This window comes from Anabrus simplex, chromosome 7 (assembly GCF_040414725.1).
Source record: "Anabrus simplex isolate iqAnaSimp1 chromosome 7, ASM4041472v1, whole genome shotgun sequence".
NCBI lineage: Eukaryota > Metazoa > Arthropoda > Insecta > Orthoptera > Tettigoniidae > Anabrus > Anabrus simplex.
This window is the reverse complement of record NC_090271.1, coordinates 199,280,121-199,297,496: the sequence shown is the minus strand read 5'-3', so window position 1 is coordinate 199,297,496 and position 17,376 is coordinate 199,280,121. Positions and strand designations below refer to the sequence as shown.

The 17,376-nt window shown below is 36.7% G+C and overlaps 1 protein-coding gene across 1 annotated transcript in view; it reads right to left on the bottom strand.

Moving 5' to 3' along the window:
* mRNA-cap (mRNA-capping-enzyme) overlaps positions 1-17,376 on the bottom strand; it is a 139,196-nt gene that overhangs the window by 35,679 nt on the left and 86,141 nt on the right. Inside the window, exons 8-10 of the mRNA XM_067151520.2 lie at positions 14,291-14,426; positions 14,057-14,182; positions 2,998-3,183 (exon numbers count right to left, since the gene is read on the bottom strand). Of these exons, the coding sequence (XP_067007621.2) occupies positions 2,998-3,183; positions 14,057-14,182; positions 14,291-14,426 (448 nt within the window). The remainder of the gene's footprint in view (positions 1-2,997; positions 3,184-14,056; positions 14,183-14,290; positions 14,427-17,376) is intronic.

The window sequence follows — 17,376 nt, the reverse complement described above, 5'->3', positions numbered from 1 at the left end:
GGAGATGATGTGTTCTGTGTGGTCGGCAGGGTGACCCAGTCATTTTTTTGTTACTGTATAGTTGTCATTGTATAGTTGTGTAAATACTATAATATGAATTAAATTTTAATTTTATGATGTTTCTATTGTATGAGGACTTGTCATGAGGAGAATAAGGTGTGAAAGATTTCTTGGACATGGCAACAAAGTTTATTTTTCATCCAGTCATTTCTTTTGCTATTATATCTTATCATCTCATTGTATAGTTGTGTAAACACTACAATATGAGTTTAATTTTAATTTTATGATGTATTTATTGTATGAGGACTCGTCGTGAGAGGATAAGGTGTGAAATATTTCTTGGACATGGCAACAAAATTTATTTTTCATGCGGTCATTCTTTTTGCAATTATATCTTATCATTTCACTGTATAATTGTGCAAATAGTAAATATGACCATTATTTTAATTTAATTATGTATTTACTGCTTAACTCATTTTAAGTAGGTGAAGTATTCATGTGCCTATCAGAATTAGTTCATGTGTTCATGATTATCTATTTTAAGTATATTCATATTAATCACTAATACAGGTCTTTAATTTTATTTGGAGAATAACATTGAAACAAAAGATGAAACACCATTAAATGAAATGTTTATGCGACTGAAAGCCTGTAAACAACTGAAAACGTAACTGGTTGACAAAGTCAACCGCAAGCTCGGTAGTGTGACAAATGTGCGCGCCCGGTCTATGGTTAATAAATTAAGAAATTGTCGTACGGTATGTTTTGTTGTTGTTATGGCGACCCATAAATTTGGAAATAATTAGCCTTTGAACCGATGGATGACGATAGATCGTCAGGTGTGCGCATACCTCATCCGCTGCTGTCAATATATAGTCAGGTCTACAGTACTTTAGTGAACAAGTCCCAGAGTAGAATAGCACTACTGTAGGCATGCATGCTAGCCATGCTGTCATTCTACTTTTTAGTTGATAATTAGTAAAGTGTTAGCACTATCCACTTAAAATATGCAAGCATTAAATCAAAATTAATTTCTCTATAAAAGATACATCTTTGAAAGTTTCAGAAAAACTTATTATTCATTTATCTTTGACATGTAATTACATTGGGCTGATTGCAGAAACGGTATTTAGACGATGTCTACGGTTAAACAATGCCTAAGCATGGCTGCCGCATTGCAGAGACATTATTTATCACTTAGACACTGTCTAAAACCAATGTTCAACCCGTCATATTTAAACACTGCAGAGAGCACTGTTTAACCTCAAATGAGAGGAGTGAATCACAATCAGAGGTTATGTACCATGAAATATGTAATTTTTATTATCACGTTGTGACGATTCCAGGAAGAAAGGTTAGTCCGACGGCCTCTCTGTGGGTCGCCCGCTGCTAATTCGCAGCTATTCATTTGACATGCACGGGGAGATAATCATAAAATAAGGTTTCGCTTTACGAGAGACTAATTTCTTGAGACTGACAAAGTGACAGTCCGGTAACTGTCAACTTGAATACAATTCTTGGCAACCGATATATTTTATTAAGTACATGGGGTAATTTCCATGGAATTATAGGTCACTTCGACTTCATACATAACAGAATTACATGTCCCGATCGTCTGAGGGCTGTCACATATATCAACCGGGAGGGATTCACTTATATTTACTGCCAAGTAAACACACATAATAGTGAAAACTAAAAAGTAGGTTGTATGGGATATATATAAAATCATATAAGTTTTCGGCAACTATCAGATAGGAAAAGGCAAGTGGTGGTGATTATCGTTTAAAGAGGACTGGGGAAGAAGAGCCGTGGCCATAATAACAGCCCAAGTACATATGCCTGGTGTAAAAATAGGGAAACTACGGAAAACTATCTTCACGGCTGCCGATGATGCGTTTCGAACCTATCTCCAGAATATGGCCCGTACAACACACTCGGTTACACATTATTATTGTTTCATCTTCCCTTCGTCGAAGCTACTGGATTTATGAGTAGATTGCACTCACTGTAACAACGCTATAATGAAAGCTACACTTCCCCGTATGGTGGCGTGTCACTTTAGTGTCGATAATATTATGAGATTTAATTTCCACCGAAAGCAATACTCTTATCTGTGGTCAAGTTATGCTCAGCCATATTTGAGTAATGTGTAGGAAGACAAACAGCTGACTGGCGTCGGCGCGCGCACCGACGAATTTCATTGGTTGCGACAAGCAAAGAGTTGCATGAAAGATACTTCTGTCTCCATTTTCAAACCAAAATTGAAACTTTAAGGGATGTCTAGTTAAACATCGACTGAACATTGTTTATGCAATGGAAGATTGTTAACGATTTAGACGTTGTTTAGGTAGACGATGACTAAGGCTCAAAACTAGTCATCGTTTCTGCAATCGGCCCATTGTTTTTAAGTACTGGGCATTTAAAGGGGCAGAATTTAAAAAAAGGGTCAATATGAGGGTAAATGCAAACCACTTCTCATATACTTAGATTTTTAGTAATGTTTTGGTGTATTATATGTACATATTCTGTGAATAATACATATGTCAGCATGACATGCAACAGATACTGCAAATGTGTACCTCACACCCACCAATTATAGATATATTAGCTATCCAACAGTCAGTACAAAAGCTTATAACAATCTTAAGAAAGGAAATTCTCCTTCTACTATGAGAAAAGCCACTGCAGAACTTCCCAATAGGAGACATAACATTTTTAGATATTTAAAGTAATTAACAATATGCAAATTTCAATTAGCTCACAGCATTAACAAGTATAAATTTCCACGTTTTGATGTTTGTAAATTCTATTGAAATTGTAACCTGATTGTATTCCAGATCCAAATGGTCACGCTCATTGGACGACAGATGATTTATTATTTCTTTAATAAAACTCTCTCCCTGATGTTCATATTTTGCATTCTCTAGTAATTCTATATAAAAACAATAGTAAAACTATATTTCTAGACAATACCATTATAACATTAACTCAACTCACATCTTTTGCTGGCTGGAAAATAAGTCCATCAGGCTCATGTGATAGATTTTTACTGAATTTTTCACTCAGCAGATTACCAGCTTGAGTTATATCCCAGAACTGTTTTATTCGGATGCTAAATGGCTCAGCTTGCTTATTAATCCTTCCATCCTTCATGGCCATATGACGTGCTTGTATTATTTCTTTCTGTTAACAAAGACAATAAATCCTACAATTTATCACCAAACCAATACCTACGGCATTCAAACTTACAGTGAAATCAGATTAAAATTAGTCAACATATGTTTGATACAATAAAACCTGTATTTGGAAGTATAAGTAGCAGTGAAGATGGAAAATAACCAAAAGGAAGAACAGCTGACTGACCTCTTAACACTGCTACTAAACATCTTCAAAGGCAGTATAGACATACCATTACCATCAGGAAAAAAGTAAGAATAATAAAAAGAAAAGAGGTTTACTGGAAAAAGAATGCATGAGAAACTGCACAAGAACAAAGTGCATTGTAAAATAAGACAATACTGTTAAACATAACCATGTTTAAATATAGGCCTTGTCTGCAACTGTGAATTAATTCGAAGCTCTGAAATGCACTGTGGCCTACAATTTAATAAGAAAAATCGTGACTGGTAACAGTACTAATTATTTCATTAAGACAACACTGTACTTATGAAACAGAGCAAAAAAAAAATTCTCATACAGTGAATATTAAAACATTCTTATTATGTAGTGTCAGGTGGGGTAATTCTGTCCACATCTCTTTTCACCCTTACAATATACCCAGTATACCAGTAAGTTTCTTCAGGTAGTATTCCTGTTACAGATATAATGGCCTATAAATAGGAAAAACCCCATGGTTAGAATTACCCCAGCTGATCCTACTATATTGTTTGATGTGTTGCTATTGCACCCTGGCCTTGTTAACTTACTCTTTTTTTAAAATCTTATATATATATTCTCAAGCTTGGAAACAAAACAAGGGTATGATGACCTGCTCTCCTCTTGCCAATAAAGACATGTACCAAAATATTTAATTCTATTTTAATGACTAACATGTTTATAATAATTGCTCTTCATTTAAGTCTTTAAAAATTATGGTAATGATGATTTAAAGAACGGGAACTAACTCCATTATTGATAGCATCAATAGAGGTAAAAATCTTTTCCTTACACTTTTCAAGGAACTGACCTTTTTTTAACTAACGGAACTCAAACTTGTTAACCACGGTGTCATACCATATAGACTTGACACCATAATGATCATGGCCAACAGGCAAGCTTTTTTGAAGATGGGTAAATTAATAATAATGTTATTTGTTTTACGTCCCACTAACTACTCTTATGGTTTTCAGAGACGCCGAGGTGCCGGAATTTAGTCCCGCAGGAGTTCTTTTATGTGCCAGTAAATCTACCGACACGAGGCTGACATATTTGAGCACCTTCAAATACCACCGGACTGAGCCAGGATCGAACCTGCCAAGTTGGGGTCAGAAGGCCAGCGCCTTAACCGCCTGAGCCACTCAGCCCGACGATAGGTAAATTGATGATCTGTTGCCAATCAGAGTTACTCTCAAACTTCTTGGTAGATGAATGTTAATCAATTTGCTGCATCCTATCACTGAGAACATCACAGTTCCATTGCCCAGTTTTCTGGGCCAGTGGCTTTTCCTGACATCATTTGCTTTAAAACAGTCTTTATATCAGTGACATTGAGTCACTAATGCTCGGGATTAGTGGAAGGGAAAATTACTTGTCCTAGATCTTCTTGAAGTAGCTTTGCAAGTGTCCTCTTGCTTTCTTTTCACTGACCAGCAAATTGTCTATTTTGTTGTCGATGCTGTAGAAATGTTGCTCGTCTTGTGATGTTTCGATATGACAAGTCTGTAGATATTCTGTTTGCCTTCACACACATTTTCTCACAAAAGTCTGATTGGCTTTTGTCATGGTCAAGATCTTGTACATCACCTTGCAGATCATTTTTAAGGTATTACAGAGAGACAGCATTCTGTTGTCAAGAAACTTCTGTTAGAACCCTTTCTTCTTCCATACTACATCTTCAACAGCATTGTTCCAGAGCTAAATTTCTTTGCTGATCTTTCATCCTAGTTTAGTTATCTCAAGAGCAGAATATTCCGCTTTACAAGCAAACTATTTTACTTTTGTCTACTTTCTTCAAACATGCAAACTGGCAGCAGTGTGATTCATGCCTCTTTTGCCAAATATCAATTATGTTTCAATGCTATGGCTTTTCTGATGAATCATCTGCCTAATACCTCTTAATTTTTATACATAGATTCTCTCACCCGATTTATTTATTTATTTATTTATTTATTTATTTATTTATTTATTTATTTATTTATTTATTTATTTATTTATTTATTTACTTATTTATTCCTTCCAGGTTTTCTTTTACTTGCAATTTTGATCTAAAGGTTTGATTATATTTGAACGGAGACTTGACTGATATGACCGAGTTTGGCATTCTTGACACTGCCTCACAACTGTATATTACACATTAAAACTTATAACTGAATAAATGGCAGGAATAAAATTGGTGACTGTAGGAATTAGGGCTAGAATTATCTCTGAACATTAAATATGTTATAATTATTACTGTGGTAGTGATCATTGTTTTAAGAGCAAAATATGTTAAGAGACAAAGAGCAGTTTGTACGGGTCTATATTAACGAGAGTACTACACCAATGATGCAGTAGATTTGATATCCACTGTCGTGCCTTTGTAATTTTCCAATTCTGCAATAATTTTCCAGATCCCAGAAGTCAGCTTTGATTAGGACAGATGGTTTATATCATGTTAATTTCTTATCTGCATGTTATAGACATCAGAATCTACACAGAAATTCTTAGTAATTATGTAATGTATTATGTAACAACTATAAGTGAAAATATAAGTATTGAATAGGTGGAATAAATTAAAACACCTTTATTATTGTTGAACTGTTAAAAATTTTTCAATACGGACCTAAAATGAGGTTTATAACATGTAAGTGGTATGTTCCGAGCTGTCAGCGGAGAGATGGCGTGGAATGACATTAGTAGATGAATAAGTTTGAGTGGCATTTATAAAAGTAGGAAAGATCACAATATGAAGATAAAGTTGGAATTCAAGAGGACAAACTGGGGCAAATATTCATTTATAGGAAGGGGAGTTAGGGATTGGAATAACTCACCAAGGGAGACGTTCAATAAATTTCCAATTTCTTTGAAATCATTTAGGAAAAGGCTAGGAAAACAACAGATAGGGAATCTGCCACCTGGGCGACTGCCCTAAATGCAGATCAGTATTCATTGGCCTTGATAGGTGTCTGCCTACGTTTGCGCGGGTTAATCTCAAGAAACACAAACAGACTTTGAAGCAGTTTTCAGTCACATAGATCATTTATACAGGAAGGCTTAGGTGTATGAAAGATTAACTTACAAGAAAAATTAGTCAAACAGTGGAGAATTTAGTGAAGGAAGTCAAATAAAAAATGGCTCTCCAAGTGCTTTCTTGGCTTACGCTGCCAAAACTGTCAACAATCTTCATGGAGTGTGTGGAAGAATTGTTGGGCTCTAAAATAAGGCTAACTGTAAAAGGCAGCCCTCAATAAGTGCTTTTATGTTATAGTTTGCAGTAAAAAATCAAGAATTAAAACTATATTTTGAGAGTAATCATATAATACTTGTCAAAATAAATGGTTTACTCACCTATCTTATTAAAATGAAAATACCCTTTACAGTTTATACCTTGCATGAATGGCTTAAGAGTAAGTGTAATTTTAGTGAAAGCGTGGGAACAGTTTAAATATCACACAGCGAGAAAGGAGCGAGTTAAGAGACAGGCAGCCAGACGGGCATTAGAAAAATATCGCGGTGAGTTACATCCATACATCATCATCATCATCATCATCATCGTTGACCACCTCCAGTTGCCCGCGTGTGGTGTACAAGCCCCCTCCACCTTCGTCTGTCCGTGAACCACTGTTCTCTCGTGATCTTCTCCCAATCTTGTCCTCTCTCCTCGACATCTTTCTTCACCATATTGGTCCATTTTATTCCGGGTCTAGCCACTGGTCTTTTTCCTTTTACTTCTCTTTCATATTCTCTTCTTGCAGTCCTGCTCACATTCATCCTTCTTTCATGGCCAAACCACAAAGTCTTGCTTTCTGGATCCTCTGTAGTAGGGAGTCTCCTATTCCCACACCTTCTATCGGACTTTTTCATTCCTCAACTTGTCCTTCCTGGTCTTCTGTATCATAGTGCGTTTGATCTTCATTTCTGCAGCCTGGAGTTATGTTCATTCAGCAGGGTAATATATCCTTTTGCTTCAACATTTCTGCTAATTTCTTCTTTGATATTTACCGTTTTCCATCCTCTCCACAAATTTTGGTTTGCCTTATCTTTTCTTTCACTGTCATTCTACTATGGCATGTCTGTTTTACCTTTCCTGATGTTTCCACTACTAAATATTGTCCATTCATTTGACATGGCTAAACCATTTCAAACGGGCCCTTGTCACTTTTTCATTCAGGGATGGGTACACACCAGCTTGCTCCCTTATTCTTTCATTTCTTACCTTGTCCCTTTTTGTCTTCTGTACCATAGTTCGTAGGAACTTCATTTCTGCGGCTTGTAGTTTGCTGTCTACTTGTTGGGTTGTTGTGCAGGTTTCTAGGCCATATGTTATTATGGGGGTGAAGTATGATTGGAATAGAATCTGCTTTGATCTTAAGGGAACTTGTTCGTTCCAGAGGAGGTTCCGAACTTGATGGTAAAACTGAGCTGATTTTTGAATGCGGTTGTTAATCTCATGCTGTATTCTGTTATCACTTGAAATGATGCACCCAAGATATTTATATTGGTCTACTGTTTCCAGTTGTGTACCTTCCAGCATTATTTTTCCTTTCTTCTTCTTCCTGTTGACAGACATAGTAACAGTTTTCGATTTATTTATTGTTAATCCGTGTGCTTTCAAATGTTCATTCCAGGTGTTCAGCCTCTCTTGGACTTCCTTCTCTGTATTTCCCCAAATTACTACATCATCTGCAAATGCAAATGCATTGATGTCCATATTGTTCTTCTGCTTAATTTCTTTCATGACTTCATCCATGACAGTGATAAAAAGTAATGGTGAAAGGGTATTGCCTTGTTGCACTCCTTTAGTGGTTTGGAACCAATCAGAATTACCGTTTCCTATCTGTACACAACTGCAGCAGTCTTCGTAAAGCATTTTAACTTTCTGGATAAGCCCTTTGGGTACATTCTTCTTTCTTAAACATTCCCATATAGTCTTCCTTGGAACACTATCAAATGCTTTTTCGAGATCCAAAAACACTAGTGTTAAGTCTTTGCCCTTCTCCCAATGCTTTTTTTTTTGCTAGGGGCTTTACGTCGCACCGACACAGATAGGTCTTATGGCGACGATGGGATAGGAAAGGCCTAGGAGTTGGAAGGAAGCGGCCGTGGCCTTAATTAAGGTACAGCCCCAGCATTTGCCTGGTGTGAAAATGGGAAACCACGGAAAACCATCTTCAGGGCTGCCGATAGTGGGATTCGAACCTACTATCTCCCGGATGTAAGCTCACATCTCCCAATGCTTTTCTAACAGTATTCTAAGTGCAAATATGAGATCGGTAGTTGATCGGTGTTCTCTGAATCCATATTGTTCTTCCTGTAGTTGTGGTTCTATTATTTTCCTTAGCCTTTTTTCAAGTATTTTCTCAAATATTTTCAAACCATGAGACAATAAAGTGATCCCTCTATAATTGCTACATTTCTTCCGGCTTCCTTTTTTGAAGAGAGGTATTATTATTCCCTTTTTCCAATCATCTGGGACTTTCCTATCCTTCCATATTGCATTAATTACTCTATGAAGCCACTGTATTCCTATTGCACCAGTTGCTTTGATCATATCTGCACTGACTTCATCAAATCCTGTAGATCTTTCTTTGGGCATACTATTAAGGGCCGTCTCTACTTCCTTCCATGTTGGCGGACTCTCTTGGTCAGGCTCATCATTGCAGCTTAAACTGACCTGTGTGGTTACATCATTGGAGTCTTTCCCAGTACTGTTGTATAAATTATCAGAATAGGGTTTCATGATCTTCCTTATTTCTGTCTCCTCCTTAACTATGTTACCATCTGGTTCCTCTATTGCTGTTATGTATTCATTGTCTCTTCTTATATTTCGTATTGTTCGGTAAAGTAGTTTAGAATTAGCTTTGCTGTCTTGCTCTAGTTTATCTGTGAAATCAGTCCAAGCTTTCTGTTTTTCTTCGGCCACAATTTTCTTTACTTGTAACTTCTGATCTCTGTATTTCTGCTGCAGTTCGTTTACTCTAGATTCGTTCCTTTGACTTCCTTTTTGCATTTCTTTGTCTCTGGCTTTCCTGGTTTCATTTTTCACTTTCACAGCAATCTTCACCCGATCGTTCCACCAAGGAGTTTCTTTTCCCTTCATTTTGCTATTAGTTTTACCACAAACTTCTAATGCAGCTCCGACAATGCTTTCTTTGAATCTAGTCCACTCGATGTTGCCTTCTTGTAATGCATCTGATGGTAATTTATTAGTCACTTTTTTTGTGTATTCAACTTGTTTCTCTGTCTTCTTTAGCTCCCATGTCTTAATTTTTGGTTTCCTGTATTTCTGAGGTCTATAAATTTCAATGTGCTTTATTGTTGCGAGGAGAAGTCTGTGGTCACTGTCCAGGCTTTCACTTGGTATAACTCTGACATCACATATGGTCTTTCCTGCTTCATTGTCAGATATAAAATAATCTATCAGAGTTTTAGTATCTCCATTCCAACTGTATCTTGTTAGTTTATGACTTGGCTGCTTCTGAAACCAACTGTTGTTTATTCTCAAGCCATTCCTTACACATAGATCTAGAAGACTTTCTCCTTCTGGGTTCCTGTCTCCATAACCATGTGGACCTAGTACATTTTCATATCCACGCCTGTCTGATCCAACTTGAGCATTTAGATCTCCCATTATTATGATATTTTCCTCTCTTTCTATAGCTTCTTCTAAATCAGTTCGGAATTGTTCTTTTTCCTCTTCGTTACAGCCAGTCTGTGGGGCATACACCTGGACTACTGTCAGCACACTCTTGTTAAGAGAGATGTTCAACTTAATAATTCTTTCATTAACATATATTACCTCACTGATGACATCAATGTCCTCTCTTAATATAAAACCTACACCATTTTTGGCTTCTGTTTTATTTCCATTCCAATGTATCATACATATTTATATCTATCCATAACATAATTCAGGAATGAATATTCTGGTACTACATTTTGAACTATATGTTATTTTTTAACTTATTTAACCAGTCATGATTCAGCATTATAACAACATTTACTTAGTGATCACCTATGGGTTATTTCATTTTAAGAAAACATTTTCAAGTTTTTGAAGTATAATTCTGTATTGGTCTTGTTCACATTTTAACATTATGCTTCATTTGTTCCAATAATTTTATCATGATGTTGACAGCTGAAGATGGTCTAAACAGGACTGAAACATGTTCTATATAAAAATGTTTGTATAAAGTATTGATTAGGTGGATCTGAACATCATAATTACTTGCTTAATAAAATTTTAGTCTTATTTTTTGGTTAAGTTATTACGGAATATTGACAATATGCCAACAAGTTATCAGAGGTCATGGTTGCATACAAGATGTTTTAATTTCTTAAACACATTTCTTGCAATGCAAATACTAGTGTTGACTTTTACATCCAGAACCTATTCTTGTGTTAATCAGCATCCTAGGTACTTGAAACATAACACACTTTCAATGTTTCCATCCAGGGTGAGAACAGTTTGTTGATTACTATGAATTTTACTGTCTGAATGTTTATTTTAAGGCCAAACACCTTGGTTGCTTTGTTGATACATTTTGAAAAGAATTGAAGATCTTTGAAATTTTCAGCAAGTATCACAGTCTCAACTGCACAGTAGATCGTGTTTATTTGATTCCCAATTATCTTAATATCAACTTCTTTTGAGGCAGTTAAAAAGAGAGAAAGAAAGAAAGAAAGAGATTCAGTGTACAAGTTGAAGAAGATAGAGAAGAGGATACAACCTTGATCTCTTCAGTAATGTGGCCTTCAATTTTATTGCAAGGTGTCTGGTTCCAATACAGCTTTTTGATGATATCTGTCGAGCCCAATATATTCAAGCTGATATATGTAGATGGATATCACATACGACAACCTATCAGAAGCAGGTTACAGCTGACGATGACCTATTTAATTGGTCGAAACTGGTACTGTGTTTTAATGTAATTTAAATTATTAGACACTTTGTATAATAAAGTATTGATCAGGTGGAAAACTCTCATCCTTCATACTTGTGTGGACGGATATCATGTTTAAGACTGTGGAAAGCTTTTTCATATTGAATAAGCAAGCAAAGACAGTACGAATGGGATAAATGTTTTTTCAGTATCATGTTCCTATGTATCCATTACACTGTAGTAAGCTTATCAGGTTGGATTATTAAGATATAAAAGTAACATAATAGAATTTTCAGATCAGTTTTTGGGAGGAACAGCCTGCTGCTTCTTGCAACCGCTAACCACACCTTACTAAGTATGTAAATAGCAGTACTATATATTCATCTCACTTTCTTCAATCTCACTGTCTGTTTCACCAGCTCGTCATGAACATTCTCAACTATTCCAATAAAGTTTTGCAATGACCCATTTGTATTACCAGAACTAACACTTTGGAACCTTAATTTATACAATGTGCAGTGACAGCTAGATAGCTCCTGGATGTCCAAGGAACCATAGTTAAACAGACACTGGAACCCGACATTATAAAATACAACATTGTCGCACACTGTTCATATGTTGCCGGAATGAGGGACGAGGAAATAGTCCTCCTATCAGACAAAACATAAGCACCGTTTAATCCAATAAAAAAATTTGCCATTTATTTTTTTCATCGCACCAACAGACTGGTCTTATGGTGATGATGGAATAGAGCAGGACTAGGCAAGAAGCAATTGTAGCCTTAATTAAGGAACAGCCTGGTGTGAAAATGGGAAACCACAGAAAACCATCTTCAGGGCTGACTACAGCGAGGTTCGGATCCACCATCTCCTGAATGCAAGCTAACAGCTATGTGACTCAAACCGCGTAACCAACTTACTCGGTAAATCCAGTAGAAAAGGCTACGAAACCTTCATCTAACACCACAGAAAAAGGCTGGAAATCTGAAATCTGCAGTACACAACCATAGCGTCGTCTTCTTCTTCTTATCATCATCATCATCATCATCATCATCATCATCATTCCTTTCCTATTGTACTAGTTAAAAGGATGATAGCAACTGTTGCTTCACTAACCCACAGGTTGCCGCTGGTGACGAAGATTCAGGAGAGACACAAAAAGACACTTGCGAAGGATGACTTTTCAGGACCTGATACAGTATCTGAATGCCATGAACACTCTCAGAACTACATGCACTGGTAGAATTTTGATATTTTTTAATCTATCCTCTAATATTATTATTATTATTATTATTATTAATATTATTATTATCATTAGTGGGTGGGTTCTTTCAATGTATTTCTTCAAATTAATAACCGTTAACCTGTAACAGAGTTTTTGTCCACATAATCAGACAAGTTTAGTAACATGGTCTGGGACAGTGAAAAAGTCACAGAGGACTTGTCCACAACAAAGCGTGAAACATAAAATATAACGTGAAAAGACTTGGAGAATCTATGCTACTGCATGCAAGGACTTCAAATAATTAAAGAATATCTGTAGCTGGGAAAACATGTAACAGAGTAGGAATGTCAGAACACTACTGCCTTTAAGCTGTTACAAAATTATCACTCGTACCTGAGCAGGAGTGTGCGCTTAAGCGAGCTGCTGTGCTTCCTTGTGAACCTAATATCTGTTAGCCAATCAGAAACTCCCTTCCCATCTCTAAAAGACAGTTTGTAGTTAGTTGGTCGAAATGTCTCTGAACTGCTTGTCAGTCAACCCCTTAGTCCTGTTTCCTCAAACGGCATCAGGGATGAAGCGAGATGAAATTATATGGCATGTTTTATGGCCAAATGCCTTTCCTGATGCCAACCTCAGTTGAGCTAATGAATAAGAAATGAATGATGGTGAATAAAAATGAGAGCCAACAGCAGGGTTCGAAAACACTTGTTTCCTGAATGCAGAGTTTGGTTCCATAGCTCTAGCATGTTAACATGCACAGCCACTCCGTTCAGTCATTTTTCAACTAAAACTTGGAAATCTTTACTGAAACCCATAATACCTCAACCTACACATCTCTACGTTACAATTCCGTTTTCTACTCTGTTCTGAATGCAGTGTTCCCATGCTGAAAATATGATTCCTTATTGGGTTTAATCCATGAGCTAAATGTTTACAAGAAAGTTTTAGCCATTAAAAAAGAAATGGAACATGTTCTAGCATGTCCAGAACTTTTATAGTTATCCATAGGTACAATCCAATCCCAAGTAGCTCTGTTGTATCCGTACCTACATACTCAACAGTTAGTCATTGCAAACTGTCAAAGTAAATTTCAAACATTTTCATCCGAACAAGCAAGGCGGTGGTATGCAGAAAAAGTTAAGTATGCAACACTTTTCTTAAGAGAATAATTTTGCTCATATCAAACACAGATACCCGTATTAGAAAGACTTTTGTGTGGAGCAGGAACATTGATGACAACTAGAGCAGAAAGGAGAACAGGAGCATTTTAAATGTGGTGTTGTGGAAGGATGCCAAAGGCTACAGGTGAGTGGATTGGATTGCAAAGAAAGAAAAACTTAATCGAGTTGGAGAGGAGAATGTTATGGCAAAATTTGCCCAGAAGAAGACAGACTGATAGGACAGGATTTGATCAGTAGGTTTCTGAGGGAAGTGTAGCAACTAACTGCAATAGGGGTAGATGATGGCATGAATAAGATAAACAGATCATAGTAGATATAGGATGCAGTAGTTGCATAGAAATGAAAAGGTTAACATAGGATAGAATGACAACATTTTATACTACAGTTTTATGCTGTGCTACAGATACTTACATCAATACAGGTGATCCGGATAGGACAAAAAGCAGCCTTGCCGACATCTCCACCTTCGAACTTGATAATATCATATGCAAGATATCGTGGTATGTTTGTTCCTTTTACTTTATCAATCACCATTTCCTGTAATTCAGTGTCATCATGTTACACAGAAATGGATGAGTTAGCATTGTTTTATAGAAAGATAATTATTGAAAAAAAAAAAAGGAAACATCATATAATGCTACTTACTCCATCCAATAATGTATTGACTAAATGCCTGTTGGGTTCTTTACGATGGGGAAATTTTATACCAGATACTTTGAATACACAATTGTCCCTGTCAATGAAGTATACTTCATTTTCTCGTAAAATCAACATCATATACCTGAGGGAAAAATTAGATATAAAAATTAGACACTGGAGTAAATATTGTATCATTCAAATTGATAGTCACACACACTCTCTCTCTCTCACACACCTTCCTTACACACATACAAAATTCAGTCTGCAAGCCTATGTACCTCTCAACTTGCGACTAGCACTATGGCCTCATCTACTTCTACACATCTTGAAATCATTAAAAACCAAATCTAACCATTGTCGTTAGGTCTCCCTCTGCTCCTCTTACCCTCCATGGCCAAGTCCATTGTTCTCCTAAATAACCTCCCCCCCTACAGTTGTGTCACATGATCACAACACACAAACTAGTTCATTCACAGCTTCATCCATCAAATTCATTCCTAACACTCAACATGAGTGATCTACCATACTTCCCCTGTAATAACAAATGTCCAGGTTGTGTGGTGAATAACGGCTGTTCTCTGGAAATGCCATAGTCATAGATGCTACTATGTGAAACTCATCATAGAATCATTTACATAATTTGTAAGACATCTCACTTGAACCACAGAATACTATCTCTGAAAACCATGAAAGCAGTTAGGGTGACATAACTGTATATTCCAGTTATCAGAATAATCTTTACTTTGTGTTTCTAAGCCCAATACTTAATGAAGCCTTTGAATCTTCCTCACAGGATTCTGTCAAATTGTTTTCTGACGTAACCTTCATAATTAAAACACAGTGCTGAAAAATAACCATACAACACAGTATATTGGTGTATTACAAACCCCCTTGATGACTACCTGGATCACAAGGCTTGTCTTGGTTATGAGTTCAGAACTTTCTCAAAAATAATCTTCTCCCTTAACAACTCAGCGTAAATTTTGAAAAGTTACGGTTTATGAAGGAATTAATGTAGTCCGGTAGTATGAAGGAAGATGAATCTTCGGAGAAAGTTTTTATGACTGAATGACCTTCCTGATGCCAAGCTGCTCAGAGGAGTGAAGAGAGAAGGATGACCAGTCCCAGAATGATGTTAATGTAAGTAGCACTTACAATGATGGTGATGACAATCGTGAAGGGCGATCTGCTGTCTTACTCCATGGCACTCAGACCAGAATGCTCTGTGTTAGTGCAGTATGCCAGTGGGAGAAAACATTCTGCCAGACTCTCCTACTCCTGTTGTCTGCAGATCCTGCCTAGATAATGTTGTAACATTCATCACACCATTCACATCGATCAATGTTTTATTACAGCTTGGAATGTACCTGCTAACTCTCCCGTTTTATGTAGGAGAGTACAGATTTATTTCCTACATTGTTTCCTGACCTCTCGATCAGTTAATTGTTTCCCAAATAATAAGTCAATGATTTCAAAACTTAAAATAAGTTTTTTTTAAAACTCCTGTCAGTTCAGGATGTTAATTCGGTCACTGAAGTTACTTCTGGTGTTGGTCGCTGTGAATGCTGCAAGTCCTTTTCTTACTGGTATCTGAAGGTGTGTCTCTTGTTAGCTTCTATGTGACTGGAAGTCCTGTTCTCATTGGCTGCTTTATAATGAAAAGTGAATATCATGATGTTCAGATCTGGTAATCTATTTCTCATTTGTGATGCACCGTGTTTTTTGTTTGCCATGGTCATCCCCAGAGCCAAATCTCAGCAGGACAATACTAGATCTCATATAGCAGCAACAATGTGCGTCTTTTTCTATGAAAATAATTTACTATTACTGCCCTGGTCTACAAGATCATCCAATTAGTTACCCACTGAAAATGTCAGGGGACATGTTTAAACGATGGTCCGACTTGGTTGAATGGTCAGCATTGAGGCCTTTGGTTCACAGTGTCCCAGATTTGATTCCCAGCCAGGTCAGGAATTTTAACCACATCTGATTAATTCTCCTGGCTCGGAGACTAAGTATTTGTGTTTGTTCCAGCACTCTCCTCTTCCTATTCAGATAACACACTCTCAACCACCACAGAAACACGCATTAATGGATGCATCCCTACAGATCGGTTGGCATCAGGATAGGCATCTGGCCATAAAACGGCCAAATTCACATGTGCAACACAGTTCGCACCTATTCACCACTGAAAATCACTGTTATCTATCCAAATTAGCCTTATTAATACTATTAAAAAGCACACTCATCCAGTGAGGTAAGAATGTCATTTTGGTGCAAAAAGCAATATTAACATCATCTACTGGCATAAGACTAAATTATGTTGTACCACCTGGTTTAAAGTATTGATGCATATCTAACAAATGACAACCACAATGGTTAAGTTAATGAACAGTTCGCACCGCGACTCGACACATAAAGGAAAAGTGGTAGAAGATGATGATTATCAAATGATGAGTGTAGCGGTTTGATCGCCCTCTAGCAAATCGTGATGACCTTTGGATACAGGTGGATGGAGGTTGGTTTGCTATGTAACAAGACACCATTTGAACACTATTTGATTACATTTTTCTCAGGGCATATAGCAGGTGATAGATGCTAAATGTAACCACACCCTTTTCTTTCAAGAAGTACTAGCGACATAGAACACTGAGTGCAACTAACTGATTCAGTATGTAAGTCTGTCTTTGACAGTCAAATTATAATTTGTTTCCTTGGACACAAAATCGTGAAACAAATAATATGATCTCCCAATAAATAACACTAGCCAACTTGATTTTGCAGTACAATAGAAACTACATTTCTTTTAAAGAAATCGATGCTCCGAGTCCGAAAATGATGTCATTTTTTTTCATATCACGTCTAGTTTTGATGCAATTCTGTTTTGTAGTAACTGCATTTGTAAGATGTAATGATGAGAGATATCCTCATGCAACTCACTTTGGAATAATAGTATATTATGCATCAAGAGAGGGAAAGCTGCAATTATTCCTGTGTGTGAAGATAGCAGATCGAGACGTAAGCAAGGGCCAAAGTTCGGGGTTCTGTTTCTAGAAATTTAAATATACAATATTAAGAGCGTGTGAGAAGTT